Source organism: Oncorhynchus mykiss, chromosome 32, assembly GCF_013265735.2.
Source record: "Oncorhynchus mykiss isolate Arlee chromosome 32, USDA_OmykA_1.1, whole genome shotgun sequence".
Classification (NCBI taxonomy): Eukaryota; Metazoa; Chordata; class Actinopteri; order Salmoniformes; family Salmonidae; genus Oncorhynchus; species Oncorhynchus mykiss.
The window spans coordinates 18789037-18809644 of NC_050572.1; the positions used below are offsets into that span (position 1 = coordinate 18789037).

Sequence of the window (20608 nt, forward strand, 5' to 3'; positions counted from 1 at the left end):
CCACAGTTGACAGTGCATGTCAGAGCAAAAACCAAGCCATGAGGTCGAAGGAATTGTAGGTAGAGCTCAGTGACAGAATTGTGTCAAGGCACAGATCTGGGGAAGGGTACCAAAAAATATCTGCAGCATTAAAGGTCCCCATCATTGTTAAATGGAAGAAGTTTGGAACCACAAAGACTCTTCCTAGAGCTGGCCGCCCAGCCAAACTGAGCAATCGGGGGAGCAGGGCCTTGATCAGGTAGGTGACCAAGAACCTGATGGTCATTCTGATAGAGCTCCAGAGTTCCTCTGTGGAGATGGGAGAACCTTCTAGAAGAACAACCATCTCTGCAGCACTCCACCAACCAGGCTTCATGGTAGAGTTGCCAGACGGAAGCCACTCAGTGAAAGGTACATGACAGCCTGCTTGGAGTTTGCTAAAAGGCACCTAAAGACTCTCAGACCATGAGAAACAAGATTCTCTGATCTGATGAAACCAAGATTGAACTCTTTGGTCTTAATGCCCAGTGTCACATCTGGAGGAAACCTGGCACCATCCCTACGGTGAAGCATGGTGGTGGCAGCATCATGCTGTGGGGATTTTCTTCAATGGCAGGGACTGGGAGACTAGTCAGGATCTAGGTAAAGATGAATGGAGCAAAATACAAAGAGATCCTTGATGAAAACTTGCTCGAGAGCGTTCAGGACCTCAGACTGAGGCGAAGGTTCACCTTCCAACAGGACAACGACCTGCACACAGCCTAGACAATGCAGGAGTGGCTTCGGCACAAGTCTACGAATGTCCTTGAGTGGCCCAGCCAGAGTCTGGACTTGAACATCTCTGGAGAGACCTGAAAATAGCTGTGCAGTGACACTCCCCATCCAACCTGACAGAGCTTGTGAGAATCTGCAGAGAAGGGGAGAAATACCACAAATACAGGTGTGCCATACATTTTGCGTATGGGTGGAATCGAACCCACTACCCTAGCACCATGCTTCACCAAGGACCACATGTTATCACATGAATTACTATGTTGCCATAGCATAGAAGACCCAACCCCATGTCCTGCGTGGTCAGAGCAGTGGCAGGTACCGTGACTGTCTTACCTTGTTGACGACTTTCTGTTGCTGGGCGTGTTTCTGTCTGAGGCTGGCCACCTCCCTCCACAGAGCTTCATTCTCACTGGAAAGACAAAGGGGATACTCGTTTACAGATCAGTTAATCATTATTTTAAATTGAATGCCACAAATGGCAAATATATTACACATTTTAGTCATTTAGCAGACACTCTCATCCAGAGTGCATACACTTTCATACTTTTTTCGTTCTAGTCCCCCATGGGAATCGAACCCACTAGCGCCATGCTCTACCAACTGAGCCACAAAGGACCGCATATTCAACTGATGCCCAATTAGGCCAACTAATCATTTGCCTTCCATTCCCAAACCCATGACATCCTCTTTGGGTAATGTCATGGACACTTGCTACAATGACATCAGTCCTTGACATTGTGATGTTTCTTCATACATCATTTGAATAGCCTAATAACCAGCTGCAACGCATGTTTTGAAATAAATCAAAGAATGACTAACCAATCTCAGAACAGCACGTCATCCCTAACTGATCTAAAACTCCACAGTACATGTAGCCAAGATGGGGGAAGGGCAAAGGGCAGGAGGGCAAGGGCTTAGACCCTAATCTTTAAGAGCCCCCCATACTGTGGCATGCCTAACGAGGCACAGCAGATTTTTTACAGTACTGGTAAAGATTTGAGGAATAGTTGAGGCAGTTTATTTTGTTAAGTTAATGGCTATTGAAAGATCTTAGCGCGCTGTGTTTATTCAGCTTTTTTAGTGCAGTCTATAAAGACCCTGCCCCTCCACCTGGCTCTTAAAGCCTGGCTCCCCAGACTATGGTTAAGCTGCTTTGTGGGTGTGCTCATGGGCCTGATTCATCCATTGTCCATACACATGGCTCACATTAAATTACATGCCCTGGACTCAGACAAAACCTAGCCTGGACCCAGATATGTTTGTGCTGTCCTGTAAACTCTTATGGTCTCTGTCCCACTGGAGTTGGCAAGACAGAGCAAACAGTTATGGAACCAGGCTAGACAACACCTTGATGACTTATGTCAGATTGATTATTCTGGCTCCATGACAAGATGAAGATTTCAGAATCACCTTCAGTTTCCAAGTACATTGAAATGTACCAGGAATGATCTGGTGCTGCCACAATAATCAGAATATAAATGTATATATTTCAGGGTTTGATTAGCATTTTAGTCTTATGTCTTGACTAAGGTGGCTCTAAAAAAGTGCAAATTAAACTATAGATGTAATATCTCAATTTGATCACTCAGCCGCAGGAAATTCAAATGAGCCTTGTGATTTACATAACTTCACTGAAAACCCGCAGTTCTCCCTCGATCAAATGTTAAAGCACCAGACAGAATACATGTCCTACAACTGTAGATCCTACTACATTCAAAAATGTATCTACATTGCTGCCATACATCAACAACTGTCGTTTTACATAGGTTAAAGGGTAGGTAGCATGAACGTAACCACATTCAACATGTGGATTTGCATTAGAATAAGCATCAAAAGTACTGGTTTAAATAACATGCAATTAACTTAGAAGCAAATAGTTAGATTTTATTGTTAAAATTCAGCTTGCAAGGTTGCTAACCAACTAGCCTGTCAACGTTAGCCCTACTATCCTGCTAACGTTATGTTAGTACTGCTTGAGTCCGCCAGTTGCTATCAACACCTAGGATATAGCTACATTAAAGTAAACCATAGTTTAGGAAATACATAACGCCAGCTAATCAGTTCTCAAATAATGTTATTAGCATAAGCAGTTCTCTACACCAATCCGCTCACTTCAATCAACAAGGTTTTTTGCATTAATTTGCATGGTTTCTTCTGAGTGAATGTACACTACCGTTCAAAAGTTTGGGGTCACTTAAGAAATGCCCTTGTTTTTGAAAGAAAAGCTATTTTTTGGTCCATTAAAATAACATCAAATTGATCAGAAATACAGTGTAGACATTGTTAATGTTATAAATGACTATTGTAGCTGGAAATTTTGTAGCAGATTTTTTTATGGAATATCTACATAGGTGAACAGAGGCCCATTATCAGCAACCATCTCTCCTGTGTTCCAATGGAACGTTGTGTTAGCTAATCCAAGTTGATCATTTTAAGGCCAGCATCCCGGAGTCGCCTCTTCACTGTTGACGTTGAGACTGGTGTTTTGCAGGTACTATTTAATGAAGTTGCCAGTTGCGGACCTGTGAGGCGTCTGTTTCTCAAACTAGACACTAATGTACTTGTCCTCTTGCTCAGTTGTGCACCAGGGCCTCCCACTCTTTCTATTCTGGTTAGAGGCAGTTTGCGCTGTTCTGTGAAGGGAGTAGTACACAGCGTTGTATGAGATATTCAGTTTCTTGGCAATTTCTCGCCTTCATTTCTCAGAACAAGAAGACTGATGAGTTTCAGAAGAAAGTTCTTTGTTTCTGGCCATTTTGAGCCTGTAATCGAACCCACAAATGCAGATGCTGCAGATACTCAACTAGTCTAAAGAAGGCCAGTTTTATTGCTTCTTTAATCAGGACAACAGTTTTCAGCTGTGCTAACATAATTGCAAAAGGGTTTTCTAATGATCAGTTAGCCTTTTAAAATGCTAAACTTGGTTTAGCTAACACAACGTTCCATTGGAACACAGGAGTGATGGTTGCTGATAATGGACCTCTGTACGCCTGTGTAGATATTCCATAACAAATCAGCCGTTTCCAGCTACAATAGTCATTTACAACATTAACAATGTCTACATTGTATTTTTGATACATTTTATGTTATTTTAACCAGATGGTGACGACAACTAAGTTACTAAGTCTTTGACCACACTGTTACTTTGGTGAGTGACAGCATGCGTCCTACCCTTTAATAAACACAAGATAGATATATTGGTCTCCACTACGACACACAAGTGTAACCCGTAGGCATCATTGAAAAACCATAGCCTAATGTAAGCTATCAAAATTATTTCCTTTTAGAAATGTATTACTTTTGTATTCATTAATAATCAAATCCTTCTGGTGCAGGAATATTTTACTCCTGCGACTAAACTGGTCAAATTAGGATCTAACTCCTGTATTCTAAACCTGAAAAATCAATCAACATGTAGGCCTTGCTTTCGAGGACAAAATGAAACATTAATTTGCTGATTATCATATCTTCGGCCTTACAACCTGGCATTGTTATGGAGTAACGCATGTTAACCTTAGGAACTTCCAGTACACAGATGTGGTATTAAAACAGAGACTGAACGAGGATTGAAGGAGGTGTGTACTGGGGGTGTCATCTGAGTGCTACAGGGCCCTCAAACTTCCGACATGGAAAAGAGAGGTGCTCTATCTGTGTTTATAGACTATCTTTGGTCCTTGCTGCCTTGTAAACTCACCCTGCCCTGTATAAGGTTGCGCCAGAAAAGCCCACTGTCTGTGCTGACCTCCCTGTGGGGCAGATGAACAGGGTTTATAGAGGCAGGTGTGGATGCCTCCAAGTGGATAGGGTCATCACTGACCCCTCCCGAAACACCACTGACCAATAGTTAGAGGGATTATTTAACATGTGAAAGTCATCCGATAATCAGAAACATAGCTATAACTTTTCAGACTGTCAGATTTCTCTGAGTGTCAGAGGGGAGGTGCGCAGGTGTGAAAATAACAAGGAATATGGTAAGAGAGAAGCATCCATTTTTATAAGTAAGAGAGATTCTTGTCTCGTTTTATTGAGAGCCACCCACATCGTTTGAGTGATACATCTTAATTTGAAGGTATGGATCGAACAGGCAAGTTGGATAAAATAGATTGGATAAATAATCACATCTTCTTGCACTCTCCTATTCTAAGAGGACATGGTGAGAGACATGGAGAGAGAATGTCATGCCGATGGACAGGATGAATAAGGTCATAATGAAAACTGCCCTGCGCATTGCATCCAGGTACCATGAAGAAAAAGTCTGGTTTGTGAACATATGTTTGGGACAGGAGAGAAAGCCCTCAGCGGCAATGAAGAGTCCAAGGGTCCAGCTGGAGAATCCAAGTGTGTCTGTGTGTGTGTGGAGGAAGGATTGTATTAATTATGTGGGGCCTGACAAGCACCCTGACGGCCTAAAGGCAGCTGGTGTGCAGCCTAGCCACATCATCCCAGCTGCATGACAGGAGCCACTCGGTTTTAGAATGGTGACTAAGCGTCCTGAAACATGAAACACCATTATATTGTCCCAGAGTTAGGCGCACTGACACAACCCAATGGGTTATCCTATAACTGTTACAAAATGGGAACTTAACTTTGCACCCCATTTCATCAAGACATCTATAATGAGTAGACACGCTAACTAACCATGCAACTCAATGAGTTATCCGAAATTCATTACTGCTACAAACATGGAACTCAGTCTGAACCACAATTGATGTAGTCTGGTCCCAGATTGGTTTGTGCATTTGCCTACTCCATTGTCAAGTCAAACATGGCAATTACATAATGAGTTAGCAAGAGGCTACAACGTAGCCATCCAGAAAAGGTACACATTGTTTACCTTTATTTAACCAGGCAAGTCAGTTAAGAACAAATTCTTATTTTCAATGACGGCCTAGGAACAGTGGGTTAACTGGGGCAGAACGACAGATTTGTACTTTGTCAGCTCGGGGATTTGAACTTGCAACCTTTCGGTTACTAGTCCAACACTCTAACCACTAGGCTACCCTGCCATGATGTAACACATAGAAGTAACCCTGAACCTATCCTAAACCACAGCCAGGTAAAAACTAGAAACAGAAGGTCCAACTCTCCACAGCTGCAGTTCTACCACAATTAAAAACTCTACTTTACATCACTAGATGTGTGCCTTTAATCAGAGTTTTACAAAATAGCGTGAATGTGTTAATTTAGGACAGCTCTGTGGATTCAAACAGCACAACAACTCCTGCATGTATACTTCAGCCTCTGACAGGCCTCTAGGAATTCTGTCTCTAGCAGCCTAATCACTAGCTTAAAATAAACTGGTTGACACCGCCTTAATGCAGCATGCTAGGCTACGGCAGCCCTATGGGGACACAATATACATGCTCGCTAATTTAGCAAAACAGCAGCAAAGCGTGAACGAGAGAGAATCTTATTGTGTGGAACAGAGGCTAAGCTGGGGTAGGAACGTTTTTGGCTCGTTCAAGGGGCATTCAATTCTGAAAATGTTCTACAATTTTGTATCTACAGTGCCTTCGAAAAGTATTCAGACCCCTTGACTTTTTCCACATTGTTACGTTACAGCCTTATTCTGAAATTGAGCAAATAAAAATCCTCATGAATCTACACACAATACCCCATAATGAAAAAGTGAAAAAGAGGTTCAGAATTTTTTTCAAATGTATAAAAAATAAAAAAACAAATACCTTATTTACTTAAGTATTCAGAAACTTTGTTAACAGTTAACTTACAGTGCATTCGGGAAAGTATTCCGAGTACCTCTTCCACATTTAGTTACGTTACAGGCTTGTTCTAAAATTTATGAAATAAATAAAAACGTCCTCAATCTACACACAATACCCTATAATGACAAAGTGAAAAGATTGTTTTATTTTTTTTTAAATAAATGTTTGCAAATGTATTAACACACAAAAACAGAAATACCTTGGCATAAGTATTTAGACCCTTTGCTGTGAGACTCCAAATTAAGCTCAGGTGCATCCTGCTTTCCTTGATCATCCTTGAAATGTTTCTACAACTTGATAGGAGTCCACCTGTGGTAAATTAAATTGATTGGAGATTAATTGGAAAGCCACACACCTGTCTATATAAGGTCCCATAGTTGACAGTGCATGTCAGAGCGAAAACCAAGCCATGAGGTCGAAGAAATTGTAGGTAGAGCTCAGAGACAGGATTGTGTCAAGGCACAGATCTGGGGAAGGGTACCAAAAAATATCTGCAGCATTGAAGGTCTCCATCATTGTTAAATGGAAGTAGTTTGGAACCACCAAGACTCTCCCTATAGCTTGCCACCCAGCCAAACTGGGCAATCAGGGGAGAAGGGCCTTGGTCAAGGAGGTGACCAAGAACCTGAAGTTCCCTCTGACAGAGCTCCAGAGTTCCTCTTTGGAGATGGGGGAACCTTCCAAAAGGACAACCATCTCTGCAATACTCCACCAATCAGGCCTTTATGGTACAGTGGCCAGACGGAAACCACTCCTCAGTAAAAGGCACATGAAAGCCCGCTTGGAGTTGCCAAAAGGCACCGAAAGACTCTCAGACCATGAGAAACAAGATTCTCTGATCTGACGAAACCAAGAATGAACTCTTTGGTCTTAATACCCAACGTCTGGAGGAAACCTGGCACCATCCCTACGGTGAAGCATGGTGGTGGCAGCATCATGCTGTGGGGATGTTTTCAGCAGCAGGGACTGGGAGACTAGTCAGGATCGAGGGAAAGATGACCGGAGAAATGTACAGAGAGATCCTTGATGAAAACCTGCTCCAGAGCGCTCAGGACCTCAATCTGGCGCGAGGGTTCACCTTCCAACAGGACAATGACACTAAGAACACACCCAAGACAACGCAGGAGTGGCTTCAGGACAAGTGTCAATGTCCTTGAGTGGCCCAGCAAGAGCCCAGCCTTGAACCTGATCGAACATCTCTGGAGGGACCTGAAAATTGCTGTGCAGCAACGCTCCCCATCCAACCTGACAGAGCTTGAGAGGATCTGCAGAGAATGGGAGAAACTCCCCAAATAAAGGTGTGTCAAGCTTGTAGCGTCATATCCAAGAAGACTCAAGGCTGTAATCGCTATCAAAGGTGCTTCAACAAAGTACTGAGTAAATGGTCTGAGTACTTAAGTAAATGTGATAGTTTTTTAAATTTTGAATAAATTGGCAGAAAAAAAAATCTAAAAGCCTGTTTTGTTTTGCCATTATGGGGTATTGCTACAACCTTACTCAAATGTAACAAAATTTAGAAAATGTCAAGGGGTCTGAATACTTTCCGAATGCACTGTATGTGGATTTGGGGGTTATACTTTGCACTATACTTGTCAGACCTTTTGTTGATTTGGTTCATTTCAATCTATTAGTTAGGTCGAGTCAACCGTCCAATACGCGTGAGAATGAGTCACAATATGAATCAGAATGTGCCTCAACGTTTCACTTACTGCTTCATGGCGATGATTTGGGAGTCTATGGTCTCCTGCTTGCCCTTTATGTGCTGCACATTGGTCAGGATTTTTGAGACATCGTCTGAGCTCATCTTAAGCTCATCATGTTTAACATTGGACACCTGAGGGGGAGGGAGAACATGACGAAATGGTTAACGCAAACTGTTAAAGCAAAGAAAACTGTTAAAGGAAGGCGGGAAAGAGATAAAAACAAGCCTTCAGTGTAGGCCTTGGCCCTGACTTGAACCCTGAGGGATAGATAATGGAAACACAATGAAAGTGTATGATTCGGTATTCAGTTTTTAGCCTGAACTGGTCAGTTGGCCAGAGGCAGTCTATATCAAGGTGCAGATGGAAACAGCAGTAAATCAGTGGACTGAGCGGAGCAGAAAGTGACTGCATTAAAGGGTTCAGCAACGTCAGATTACAAGCTCCCTGGCCTGCTTTCTCTAATCCACCCATCCCCAGATGGCAGGCTCCACAGAGACCACTAGATTAGCTCAATCTGTCACAGGAGTGGAGGGGAGCAGAGAGAAAAATCAGGCCAAGCAGGCCATGCACTGGGAGCATATGCTGTCTGTCTAAAGAGCATCCCAATAGGTTTCTCTATGAGGAGTTTTACTGAGGCTTTCCATGTGTGTTTTCTACAGGGAGTTGGCTACATAGTTCTGACTATAAATGTAACATATTTGTAATACTTTCTTAATTAATACTGTTTGGGCTATGTAAAGCCTATTTAAAAAGACTGTTCGGAGTTGAGTATGAAGAAGGGCATGATACATGAATCAGAACTATCATGATGATCAACTTTATCATTTTGCACTTACATTGGTAACTTTCCGTTTGATATTTTCGAGCAGATGCTCTTGTCCGCGGAGGAAGTAGGGATGCTGGAATTCAGTGTCGTCCTTCTCGGGCTTCACCAGGCCGCCCTGCTCAATGTGAACTACTTTGCGGAAGCCATCTGTAGAAAGAAAAACACAACACAGTTTTGACTAAGACATATCATTAAATTACTAGAGATACGTGAAATTTACATAGGCAAGTTTCAGAAACAAAAAATACAGGCTGATTTCTAGGTCACTGTATCCTCCTAGCCTTTTCAGTCTTAATAAATAACATGCATATGGATTACAAAACCAAAGATACAAAAAAATCTCAAGGATTTCAGAAAAAAAAAACATGGTTGCATCTACTTCAACTTCTGAGAAATAGCCTGTAATAAAAATAATTCCTTGGTTGAGTCTATTTAAAGGCTCATTATAATATAAGCAAATAATTTGCAGAATCTACCGCACACCCAAAACCGATAAGTGAAGGTTCTGTGGACAGAATGCTAAACTGGAGAAACATAAAAAGTATACGCAAATCAAATGAAACTGCTATGAAGATTTCATTGCTATGCCTAACGTATCAAATACATGAATGACAACTCACACATATTGAGCTGGCGCACAAAGCTGGCCATGTTATTGTGTTTAAAATACTTGGGAAGCACCTCCTTGGAGAATCGGCACTGATCAAACACATGGAAGCTGTTGCCATTCTGTAAAGGAAGAACAATAACAGTTAAAGAAATAGTCGCACAACCCCAGTTTACCTTAGCTAGGCCCTATGTACTGAGAATGTACTAAGAATCAGGTTAAGCTGCCTTGGGTGGCTTACAACAAAGCTAAACAACATTGGGTCTGATAAAGTCTCTAACTAAACTCTGTGACTATGGCGAGTCTCTGGCAATGGTATACAGGTTGAATAATTATGAAATACCACATTGGCAATGTGAAGAGACAAAGAGAACCCCCTGAAACCTATAAAGGCAGAGCATTCCAATACCTGTATTGATATCCTAATTAGTAGATCAACATGTAGTTGATTTATTTGAACATAACCTGAATATTCTGGGGACATTCACACAATCTGGGAGGGCGTCATGACGCAATAAGGGCTGAACTAGTGGAAAAGTGAAATGGTCCAGTGTAGGAGAATAGAAGTGTTTTGCCTGAATGTTAGTTTGTTATTTAGCTATCTATTCATTTTTGGGAAATGGATGCTGGAACTTTATTACAATTTTTGGAAACTTCAGATTATCACAGGCGTCTAATTGTCTCTGGCCCTCTGTGTGGCCTTATCAAATGTAAAATAAGCAATAATCAAATAATATGATTTTAAAACTGAATGGCAAAGCTGTAAAATATTATCCTAAATATAAACAACCAACTTAGCGAATACCATTGGTGTTTAATATGAGGCTTTTAGCATGAAATATCCTTGTTTATATATATTTTTTACACATTTATTTGACTATGTCAATATGTCTTTGTTGTTAATGTTTTGGTGCCAAAGTAAATCGTTGGAAGAGCGGTAGAGTTAATTGAAAATAATGCCATTGTTGATTATATTCTTTTTTCGTTCATTACTATATTTTCTCTTGAACCGTATGGTCTATCCCAGCGTTTCCCAAACTAGGGTGATGTGGGGTCGCCTGATTTGAAAATGGAATCGCGAGAGAAACTACGGGAAAAATATATAATAATTGAACCAGGGTCACATCAGTAACCTCCGGAAGCCGCTAGATGCAGTTATAATAAACAGAGCAGTTTCTGTTTTCTTCCTACAAATGTGGCTCAGTCTTTTGAATGGTTTAAGCTACAAAATAGTATGTCCCCATCACAGGGGGTTGGAACCATGCAGTTTATTACCTAAATCAAATAATTTATAATGAACTACACAGGGTGGTGAAAGTGCACCGTGTTCTTGATGCTCATTTCCAATGAATATCAAATGTCTGATTCTGGTGGGATGATGATCTATGCTTGACAAATACAAATATTTGCATGAATAATCTCATAATGTAGACTTGACTACCCACAGAGTATCTGCAAACTGTTGGTTAGAGTGCAGGTGCCAAAACCAGAGGAGGCACATTTCAGACCCTTTGCTATGAGACTCGTCCTGCTTCCATTGATCATCCTTGAGATGTTTCTACAACTTGATTGGAATCCACCTGAGGTAAATTACATTGATTGGAGATGAATTGGAAAGCCACACACCTGTCTATATTAGGTCCCACAGTTGACAGTGCATGTCCGAGCAAAAACCAAGCCATGAGGTCGAAGGAATTGTCCCTAGAGCACCGAGACAGAATTGTGTCGAGGCACAGATCAGGGGAAGGGTACCAAAAAATGTCTGCAGCATTGAAGGTCCACAAGAACAGTGGCCTCCATCATTCTCAAATGGAAGAAGATTGGAACCACAAAGACTCTTCCTAGAACTGTCCGACCGGCCAACCTGAGCAATCGGGGGAGAAGGGCCTTGGTCAAGGTGACCAAGAACCCAATGGTCACTCTGACAGAGCTCCAGAGTTCCTCTGTGGAGATGGGAGAACCTTCCAGAAGGAAAATCATCTCTGTAGCACTCTATTAATCCAGATTTGATGTTAGTGGCCAGATGGAAGGCACTCCTCAGTAAAAGGCACATGACAGCCCACTTGGAGTTTGCCAAAAGGCACGTAAAGACTCTCAGACCATGAGAAACAAGATTCTCTGGTCTGATGAAACCAAGATTGAATTATTTGGCGTGAATGCCAAGCGTCACGTCTGGAAGAAATCTGGCACCATCCCTACGGTGAAGCATGATGGTGGCAGCATCATCATGCTAAGGGGATGTTTTTCAGAGCAGGACAGGGAGACTAGTCAGGATCGAGGGAAAGATTAACAGAGCAAAGTACAGAGAGATCCTTGACGAAAACCAACTTCAGAGCACTCAGCAGGACCTCAGACTGGAGCGAAGGTTCACCTTCCAACAGGACAACAACCCTAAGCACACATCCAAGACAACGCAGGAGTGACTTCGTGACAAGTCTCTGAATGTCCTCGAGTGGCCCAGCAAGAGCCCGGACTTGAACCCAATTGAACATCTCCGGAGAGACCTGAAAATAGATGTGAAGTGACGCTCCCAAATCCAACCTGACAGAGCTTGAGAGGATCTGCAGAGAAAAATAGGAGAAACTCCCCAAATACAGGTGTGCCAAACTTGTTGAATCATACCCAAGAAGACTCCAGGCTGTAATCACTGCCAAATGTGATTCAACAAAGTAATGCGTAAAAGGTCTGAATAGTTATGTAAATGTGATATCAGTTTATAAATGTACTAAATTTGCAAACATTTCTAAACATATTTTTGCTTCATCATTATGGGTTGTTGTATGTAGATTTTCAAATAAGGCTGCAATTTAACATGTGGAAGAAGTCAAGGGGACTGAATACTTCCCCAATGCACTGTAGGGAAAGATTAAAAATATAAACTTTAATGCATTTCCAAAACCTTTTAAAAATTGATGGTTTTCCCACAAAAAAAGGTCACATTTAATAGCGAATATGCCCACTGTAGTATTAGCACATGCACTCTAGCCAACAGCTCACAGACACAGTGCATGTATAGTCTACATGATGAGATTGTCAAACGGCAGCCAAGCCTAGATGATCATGTCACCAGAATAAGACCCTCAATGTTTATTGGAAAGGGGCATCACGCTCATCACCTTGCACTTTCACCATCCTGTGAAGTTCATTTAATATGTAGCCTAATAAACTGCATGCTTTCCCAACTAATCATAGTGGGAGGACCATACATGTCATTGCGTGACTCCAAGTTTACTTCAATATGATGAATATTATCAGCTCATAAGAGTTTTCACTGACATTTCTCACATAATACATTTTTCCGACAAAAAGATTCCACCTTCTCTAGTGTGTTTTGTCTCCAGCAGCAAAGTTCACCCACAAATGTTTCCAACAGGCCTTTGGCAAAAAATAATATCTGTTGTGTATATTACTAGCACAAAGGTTGGTTGGAAACCTAGTTAATTATGCTTTTTTTCTACACAGAAGATCATAGGATGTTATCAGGCAATAATTTTGTAATACATTTGATGAATTTCAGTCACTTCAAACCATAGCTTCTTCCTTCAGATTGAAATACTGTCAAAAGTACTGTCAGACTGGTTTGCAATTATGTCATAGTCCCAATTAAAAAAGTAAACATTGGCCGTTGATTACATCGCTTTTAGTTTAACATGGTGGGGTAGCGAATAAAAAATATAAATAAATAGTTGCTAGCAATGTCTGGAAAAAGGCTGTCAAATTGCCCCACAGACAATGCAACGGCGGCATGATACAAATATTCATCATCCATTTCTCAAATTGGTTATAGAGCCACACCCCCCTTTTCTCACACCCCCTTTTCTCATAACCATGCTAGCTAGTTTCAATGAATGTCTGGTTTTGCATGGCTGTTTGACACAAACCGCTAGTTACTGTGTCCAGAGTTCCCCAAATTAGCTGGCTGCAGACAGGGATTGCTAACATAGCTAGCCAGCTAACGATAATTGACACCCAGCAACAGCTGAAGCTCGGAATGACCAAAGCACCGACCACGAAGCTCCCCTGGCAGTTGCTGCCCAGACAAACGTGTCACCTTCACATTTGACCAAATTAAGTTGGCTAGTTAACTAGCTAGCTGGTTCGTAACATCTTTCTGACTCAGTCCAACCAACTCGTATAATCTGGTTAGCAAGCTAGCTACCAAGGCTAACTAGCTACTTGGCTAACTGATGTGGTTTATCATATAGTTAGCTAGTTATAGTTAACGGTGTCTGTGTTAAATGATGTCCCGATAGTTAGCTAACATATTGAATGACATTTAGATAGCAAATGTCTAGAAAGTGAACCAAGTCGATATACAAAGTAAGGTGTCCAGCAGCTAGGTAGTAGGTTAGTTAGCATTAGTAACGTTCGCTAGCTAACTCACTGGGCTCCAGCAGATTAGAGGATCGGTGTCAGGATCCTCAACAAGAGTCCAAAGTTTTGTGAGAAATGCAGGTACGTTATTCCCACTGACAACGACCCCAACAGACCCACCAACGTGAAACTCCATTATCAACGAAAATAACAAGAATCGCTTGAAAAGTTGATAAACTCCCAAAATAGCCAACAAGGGATGAGAAATCCAGAGAAAGTAAAATCCAAAACACAGCGCAATCTTTGCTGTAACAACTATGCAATTTCTTTGGAAATTATCCTTATCTTAACACAAACAAAAATATTTCGAAGATTTTTAGCTAATTGAGAAACTATTATAAGTGGAAGTATCCATCAAATCGACAAATCTAAACAACTGCGTAGAGAAAGGCCATTGCACAGGCGCATGGTGGTCGCCATTTTGTGACCTCATTAGGGAGGAAAACAAATGTCCACCAAAGACAACCAAAGTGTCATGAATTAAATGCCAAAATAGTACTATTGTTGATTATATAATAATATAACACAACATGAAATAAAATATATGAAATACACAAAAATGTACCTTTAAACTTTGGCCTCCAATTTTTTCAGACCCTATACATTTGCAGCATATTTACGGTAATTAATTTGAGCCAAAACATTATGTAATTATCTATTATGAAATAATTACAGACGCATGTTTTTAATCGCTTTAGAAAATTGCAGTTTTAAAACGCTCTCAACTTTCAACTTTGACCTCTTGCGGAATCCCACATGGTCGGCTGTTGATGTACAAGAAGCATGCCTACTGTAACTCTAGAATCACAGAAAAACGGCACCATGAGTAAAGCTAAAGTAAAGAGTGTGAAGAAAAGAGCTGCTGAAGAGGACAATGACCAGGTAGGAAAAGTATTTCTAAAATGTATATTCGGTATTAAAAAGGGTAAAGCATTGCTAACCAGCTAGCTAACGTTTGTTATGTAGGGAAATGTGGATGTGCAAGCTCAAACCTCGCAGTTTTTTTAACTACTTTTTTTGTCAATCACCCCCAGATGTATTAGCTAATAAAATTGTACAATGTTTTTGTATAAACAGTAACGAATGGTCTGTCTCACCTAGCAAACATGCTTGCTGCACAGTCAGTATAGTCCATGATGAGCCAGACCCCCACATTTGTGTTGTCGGACTCACTTGGGGTGACTGTCTTAATGCTATTTCCCTAGAGTTGGAAATTGTGTGATAGCAGTGTAGTAATTTGAGCGTTTGTGTGTTAACTCTCTTTTTTCCATCACATACATTTTTCTCATATGGTTTTTATGCCTGTTTTGTTAGGATATCCAATAAAGTGTTTTGTCCGTGCAGATTAACAGTGAAATTCTTACTTAGGGGCTGTTCCCCAACAATGCAGAGAGAGAGAAAGGGGGGGGAATAACACAAGGGATAAATACACAATGAGTAACGATAACTTGGCTATAAACACGGGGTACCAGTACCACGTCGATGTACATGGGTACTAGGTAGTTGAGGTAGATATGTACAAATAAGATGGCATAAAGTGACTAGGGCGACATTATAGATAATAAACTGTAACAGCAGCATATGTGATGAGTTAGTCAAATTGTCCGGGTACCGATTTGTTAACTATCTTATGGCTTGGGTAGAAGCTGTTCAGAGTCCTGTTTTTCCCAGACTTGTTGCATCCGTACCGCTTTCCATGTGTTAGCAGAGAGAAGAGTCTGACACCGCCTGGTATAGAGATCCTGGATGGCAGGGTGCTTGGCTCCAGTGATGTACTGGGCTGTACACACTACCCTGTGTAGCACCTTATGATCGGAATCCAAGCAGTTGCCATGCCAAGCAGTGCTGCAGCAAAGTCGAGATGCTCTCAATGACGTAGCTGTAGAACTTTTTTGAGCATCTGGGGGCCCACGCTAAAACTTTTCGGCCACCTGAGCGGGAAGAGGCGTTGTCATGGCCTCTTCTTGACTGTTGGTGTGTGTGTGTGGACACAGAGAAACTTTAAGCTCTCAACTTGCTCCACTACAGCCCCGTGGATGGGGGTGTGCTTGGACCTCTGTTTCCTGTAGTCCACGATCAGCTCCTTTGTCTTGTTGAGGGAGAGGTTGTTGTTGTTGTCCTTGCACCACACTGCCAGGTCACTGACCATCTCCCTGTAGGCTGCCACGTCATCGGTGATCAAGCCTACCACCGCTGTGTAGTTGGCAAACTTAATTATGGTGTTTGAATTAGAGGTTGACCCATTATGATTTTTCAACGCCAATACCGATTTATTGGAGGACCAAAAAAGCCGATACCGATTTAATAGGCCGATTTTAAAAATAAATACATGTATTTGTAATAATGACAGTTAGAACTTATTTTAACTTAATATAATACATCAATAAAATACATTTAGCCTCAAGTAGATAATGAAACATGTTCGATTTGGTTTAAATAATGCAAAAACAAAGTGTTGGAGATGAACGTAAAAATGCAATATGTGCTATGTAAGAATGCTAATGTTTCAGTTCCTTGCTCAGAACATGAGAACCAATGAAAGCTGGTGGTTCCTTTTAACATGAGTCTTCAATATTCCCAGGTAAGAAGTTTTAGGTTGTAGTTATTATAGGACTATTTCCCTCTATACCATTTGTATTTCATTAACCTTTGACTATTGGATGTTCTTATAGGCACTTTAGTATTGCTTGACGCACAACGAAGAGCTGCTGGCAAAACGCACGAAAGTGCTGTTTGAATGAATGTTTACGCGCCTGCTTCTGCCTACCACTGCTCAGTCAGATACTAACTCCAAAAAGTTCTGGGACACTGTAAAGTCCATGGAGAACAAGAGCACCTCCTCCCAGCTGCCCACTGCACTGAGGCTAGGTAACACGGTCACCACTGATAAATCCATGATAATCGAAAACTTCAATAACCATTTCTCAACGGCTGGCCATGCCTTCCCCATGGCTACTCCAACCTCGGCCAACAGCTCCACCCCCCCGCAGCTACTCGCCCAAGCCTCCCCAGCTTCTCCTTTACCCAAATCCAGATAGCAGATATTCTGAAAGAGCTGCAAAACCTTGACCCGTACAAATCAGCTGGTCTTGACAATCTGGACCCTCTATTTCTGAAACTATCCGCTGCCATTGACGTAACCCCTATTACCAGCATGTTCAACCTCACACTGCTATGCTTTGTCTTGGCCAGGTCGCAGTTGTAAATGCGAACGTGTTCTCAACTAGCCTACCTGGTTAAATAAAAATAAATAAAACTTAGATACTTGTATGCTCAGTCAGATTATATGCAACACAGGACACACTAGATAATATCTAGTAATATCATTAACCATGTGTAGTTAACTAGTGATTATGATTGATTGTTTTTTATAAGATAAGTTTAATGCTAGCTAGCCTTGGCTTACTGCATTTGCATAACAGGCAGTCAGTCTCCTTGTGGAGTGCAACAAGAAAGAGGCATGTCGTTATTGTGTTGGACTAGTTAACTATAAGGTTGCAAGATTGGTTCCCCGAGCTGACAGGGTGAAAATCTGTTTTTCTGCCCCTGAACGAGGCAGTTAACCCACCATTCCTAGGCCGTCATTGAAAATAAGAATCTGTTCTTAACTGACTTGCCTAGGTAAATAAAGACTAAATAAAGGTGTAAAAAAATAAAAATACAATTGGGCAAATCGGCACCCAAAAATACAGATTTCAGATTGTTATGAAAACTGGAAAACGGCCCTAATTAATCGGCCATTCCGATTAATCGGTCGACCTCTAGTTTGAATCCTGTGTGACCATGCAGTCGTGGGTAAACAGAGAGTACAGGAAGGGACTAGGCACACACTACTGAGATTTTGTTGCTTAGGCCACCCCCAGGAGGTGAGGATATCAGGACGTCCAGGCGAGGGAGGTTTTTAATCCCAGGGTCCTTAGTTTAGTGATGAGCTTGGATGGCACTATGGTGTTGAACGCTTAACTGTAGTAAATGAACAGCTTTCTCACATAGGTGTTTGTTTTGTCCAGATAGTAAAGAGCAGTGTGGATTGCAATAGAGATTGCGTCACCTGTCGATCTGTTGCGGCAGTATATGAATTGGAGTGGTTCCAGGGTGTCTGGGTTGATTGTGTTTATGAGCCATGACCAGCCTGTCAAAGCATTTCATGGCTACAGATGTTAGTGCTTCAATATTTCCGGATAGTCATTTAGGCAGGTTACCTTGGCTTTCTTGGGCACAGGGACTATAGTGGTCTGCTTGAAACATGGAGTTATTACAGACTGGGTCAGGAAAACGTTGAAAATGTCTGTGAAGACTCTTTCCAGTTGGTCAGTGCATGCTCTTGAGTAGGCAACCTGGTAATCTGTCTGTCCCTGCGGTCTTTTGAATGTTTACCTGTTTAAAAGGTCTTACTCACATCGGCTATGGAGAGTGTGATCACACATTCACCCGGAACAGCTGGTGCTCTCATGCATGGTTCAGTGTTGCTAGCTTCAACGTGAGCATAAAAGGTATTTAGCTCGTCTGGTAGGCTCACGTCACTGGACAACTAGCGGCTGGGTTTCCCTTCATAATCTGTGATAATAGCCACATCTGACGAGCGTTAGACCCGGTGTAGTAGGATTTGATCTTGGTACTTTATTGATGGGTTGCTTATTTGATGGTTCATTGGAGGGTGTGGCGCAAGGCCTAAAATTTACTTTTGGTTCCACTAGCCACTGTGACGGGTAGATTTAAAAATATACCAGCCACTCATATCTTACCAGCCAAAATATTTGCTTCTATAAAAAAAAAACGGATGAGCGGGCTTTAATGTTTCTTGAACAATAAATGTATTACTAGTAAAATGTAATGTGGTATATTGTTTTAGTCTTACCCAAAATTTCACAGATGAGACATTCACCACAGGAGGCTGCTGAGGGGAGACTGGCTCATAATATTGTCTGTAATGGAGCAAATGGAGTTGCATCAAACAGCTGAACCATGTATTTGATTCAATTCCACTTATTCCTGCACCAGTCAATACCACAAGCCCGTTCTCCCCAATTAAGGTGCCACCAGCCTCCTGTGCTGTTCACCTACCACTTTTAATAGCACCACGACTGTGTAGCTTATTCTCTTGGTGTAGCCAGCCTATTTTTCTCTGGTAAAATGTACTTTAAGACATTAGGAAATGTAGCTGGCTACATTATTTCTATAATAGACTTAATCATTAGGAATGATAGCGTTGCACTTCTGTTGTCATCTGATGAAAATGAAGCTATTTTCTGCCGAATGTGTTGCACTAATGTATTTTCTGTGAAGGAAAACTATAGTTGCACGTCCCTGATCACTATATTGAAGCAAAAAAAGACTGTTGTACTTTCAATATAAAACGCGACCCCTGTCAATACACAGCTGGACACATCTGTTCCAGCTTTCTCCTATTGTGCTTTTTAAAAACAAACACGTGACTAGCTCAACTGTGCTGGGGTACTAAGTAGGTATATGCTTCAAAACCCTTTGATGCGTACGATCACATATTTGTGATCATTGTTGAGTTGTCAATGCAGCGTACGATCTCATGTGATTGGAACAGTAGCAACACAACGTACAGAGCAACAAATGTGTCTAAACATCATTGTTGTCTGAAGGGCATCTAAATGTTTTTTTGCTCTGATAGAAAATAAAGGTCTTAAACTTTATTCCTCAATTTTACCTTTTTATTGTAAAAGATAAATGCAAACTTCAACATCCATTCATCACACGGAACACACATCCACAGCCAAACTCATTCCATAAACCAGTCTAAATAACAGGTTGCGCTGACAAAAACCAAAACGTGAGTTAGCGACCTAACAGCTAGACTAGTTTACAATATACCATATCTCTGGTGAGCACAAGAAACTAATGTTGTTTAGAAAAGAAATGCTTGTCAGATAAGCTAACAGCAGATAATTTCTTTGATGGCTGCCATGTTTGTTTACGTTTGACAAGCGAAAACTCCCTAATCCCAGAATGGGATGGGGGGGGGGGGGGGGGGGGGGGGGTGGAAATGGGGGAAGGTATTGTGGGGGATTATGATGGTTGAAATATTACTATGATGGGGGAATTTATCAAAAGGGGGGCAAACACAGGAGACGTTTATAATCTAAATAAAACCCCTGGAAAGGAGGTCTGAGCTAGCAACACAGAGTAACCATAGTTAAGTTTGTCAGTCCTGACAGAAACTTAACTCTTGACAGACATTGATAGCCATTGAGTATAGGGATAGTGTCTGATTTCCAAAGGAAACAACTCACTGATGAGGAGATCAATTAAATACATATTTAGTTATTCTGATGAAGAATCTGTGTATGAGAGAGTCGGATCAATCAGATAGTGATGAGGTATATCTGTCTCCCCCCAAACCTTCTGGACTGTGAGGAAAATGGTGCCCAACCCAACCTTGAAGGCAATGAACATCCCGCACCTCCCCAAGATGCTGGTGCTTCTGTCAATCTTGTGGGCTGTGAGGAAGAAGAGGTTAAAGTAGAGGAGGATGCTCCCCGCTGCTGGAGATCCTGTCACTTCACACCATCAGAGATAGACTTCAATGACACCATGTCTGGCCTCCAATGCACCCTGCCTAGAGTCAGAATATTTTAAAAGGTTCATTGAT

General features: G+C 41.5%; 2 protein-coding genes across 8 annotated transcripts in view; one reads left to right on the forward strand and one right to left on the reverse strand.

The window, feature by feature from the left end:
• hsf1 (heat shock transcription factor 1) overlaps positions 1-15102 on the reverse strand; it is a 33046-nt gene extending 17944 nt beyond the window's left edge. For 4 of the 6 annotated variants that reach the window (XM_021559492.2, XM_021559491.2, XM_021559490.2 and 1 more), the window contains exons 1-5: positions 13997-14427; positions 9626-9734; positions 9016-9152; positions 8186-8310; positions 1087-1162 (exon numbers count right to left, since the gene is read on the reverse strand). In XM_021559492.2, the coding sequence (XP_021415167.1) occupies positions 1087-1162; positions 8186-8310; positions 9016-9152; positions 9626-9734; positions 13997-14122 (573 nt within the window). In that variant the 5' untranslated portion in view covers positions 14123-14427. 6 annotated transcript variants of the gene reach the window in all.
• LOC110488045 (ribosome biogenesis protein bop1) overlaps positions 14682-20608 on the forward strand; it is a 159143-nt gene continuing 153216 nt past the window's right edge. The window contains exon 1 of one of the 2 annotated variants that reach the window (XM_036970800.1): positions 14682-14868. In XM_036970800.1, the coding sequence (XP_036826695.1) occupies positions 14770-14868 (99 nt within the window). In that variant the 5' untranslated portion in view covers positions 14682-14769. The remainder of the gene's footprint in view (positions 14869-20608) is intronic. The other variant, XM_036970801.1, reaches the window with a different exon arrangement.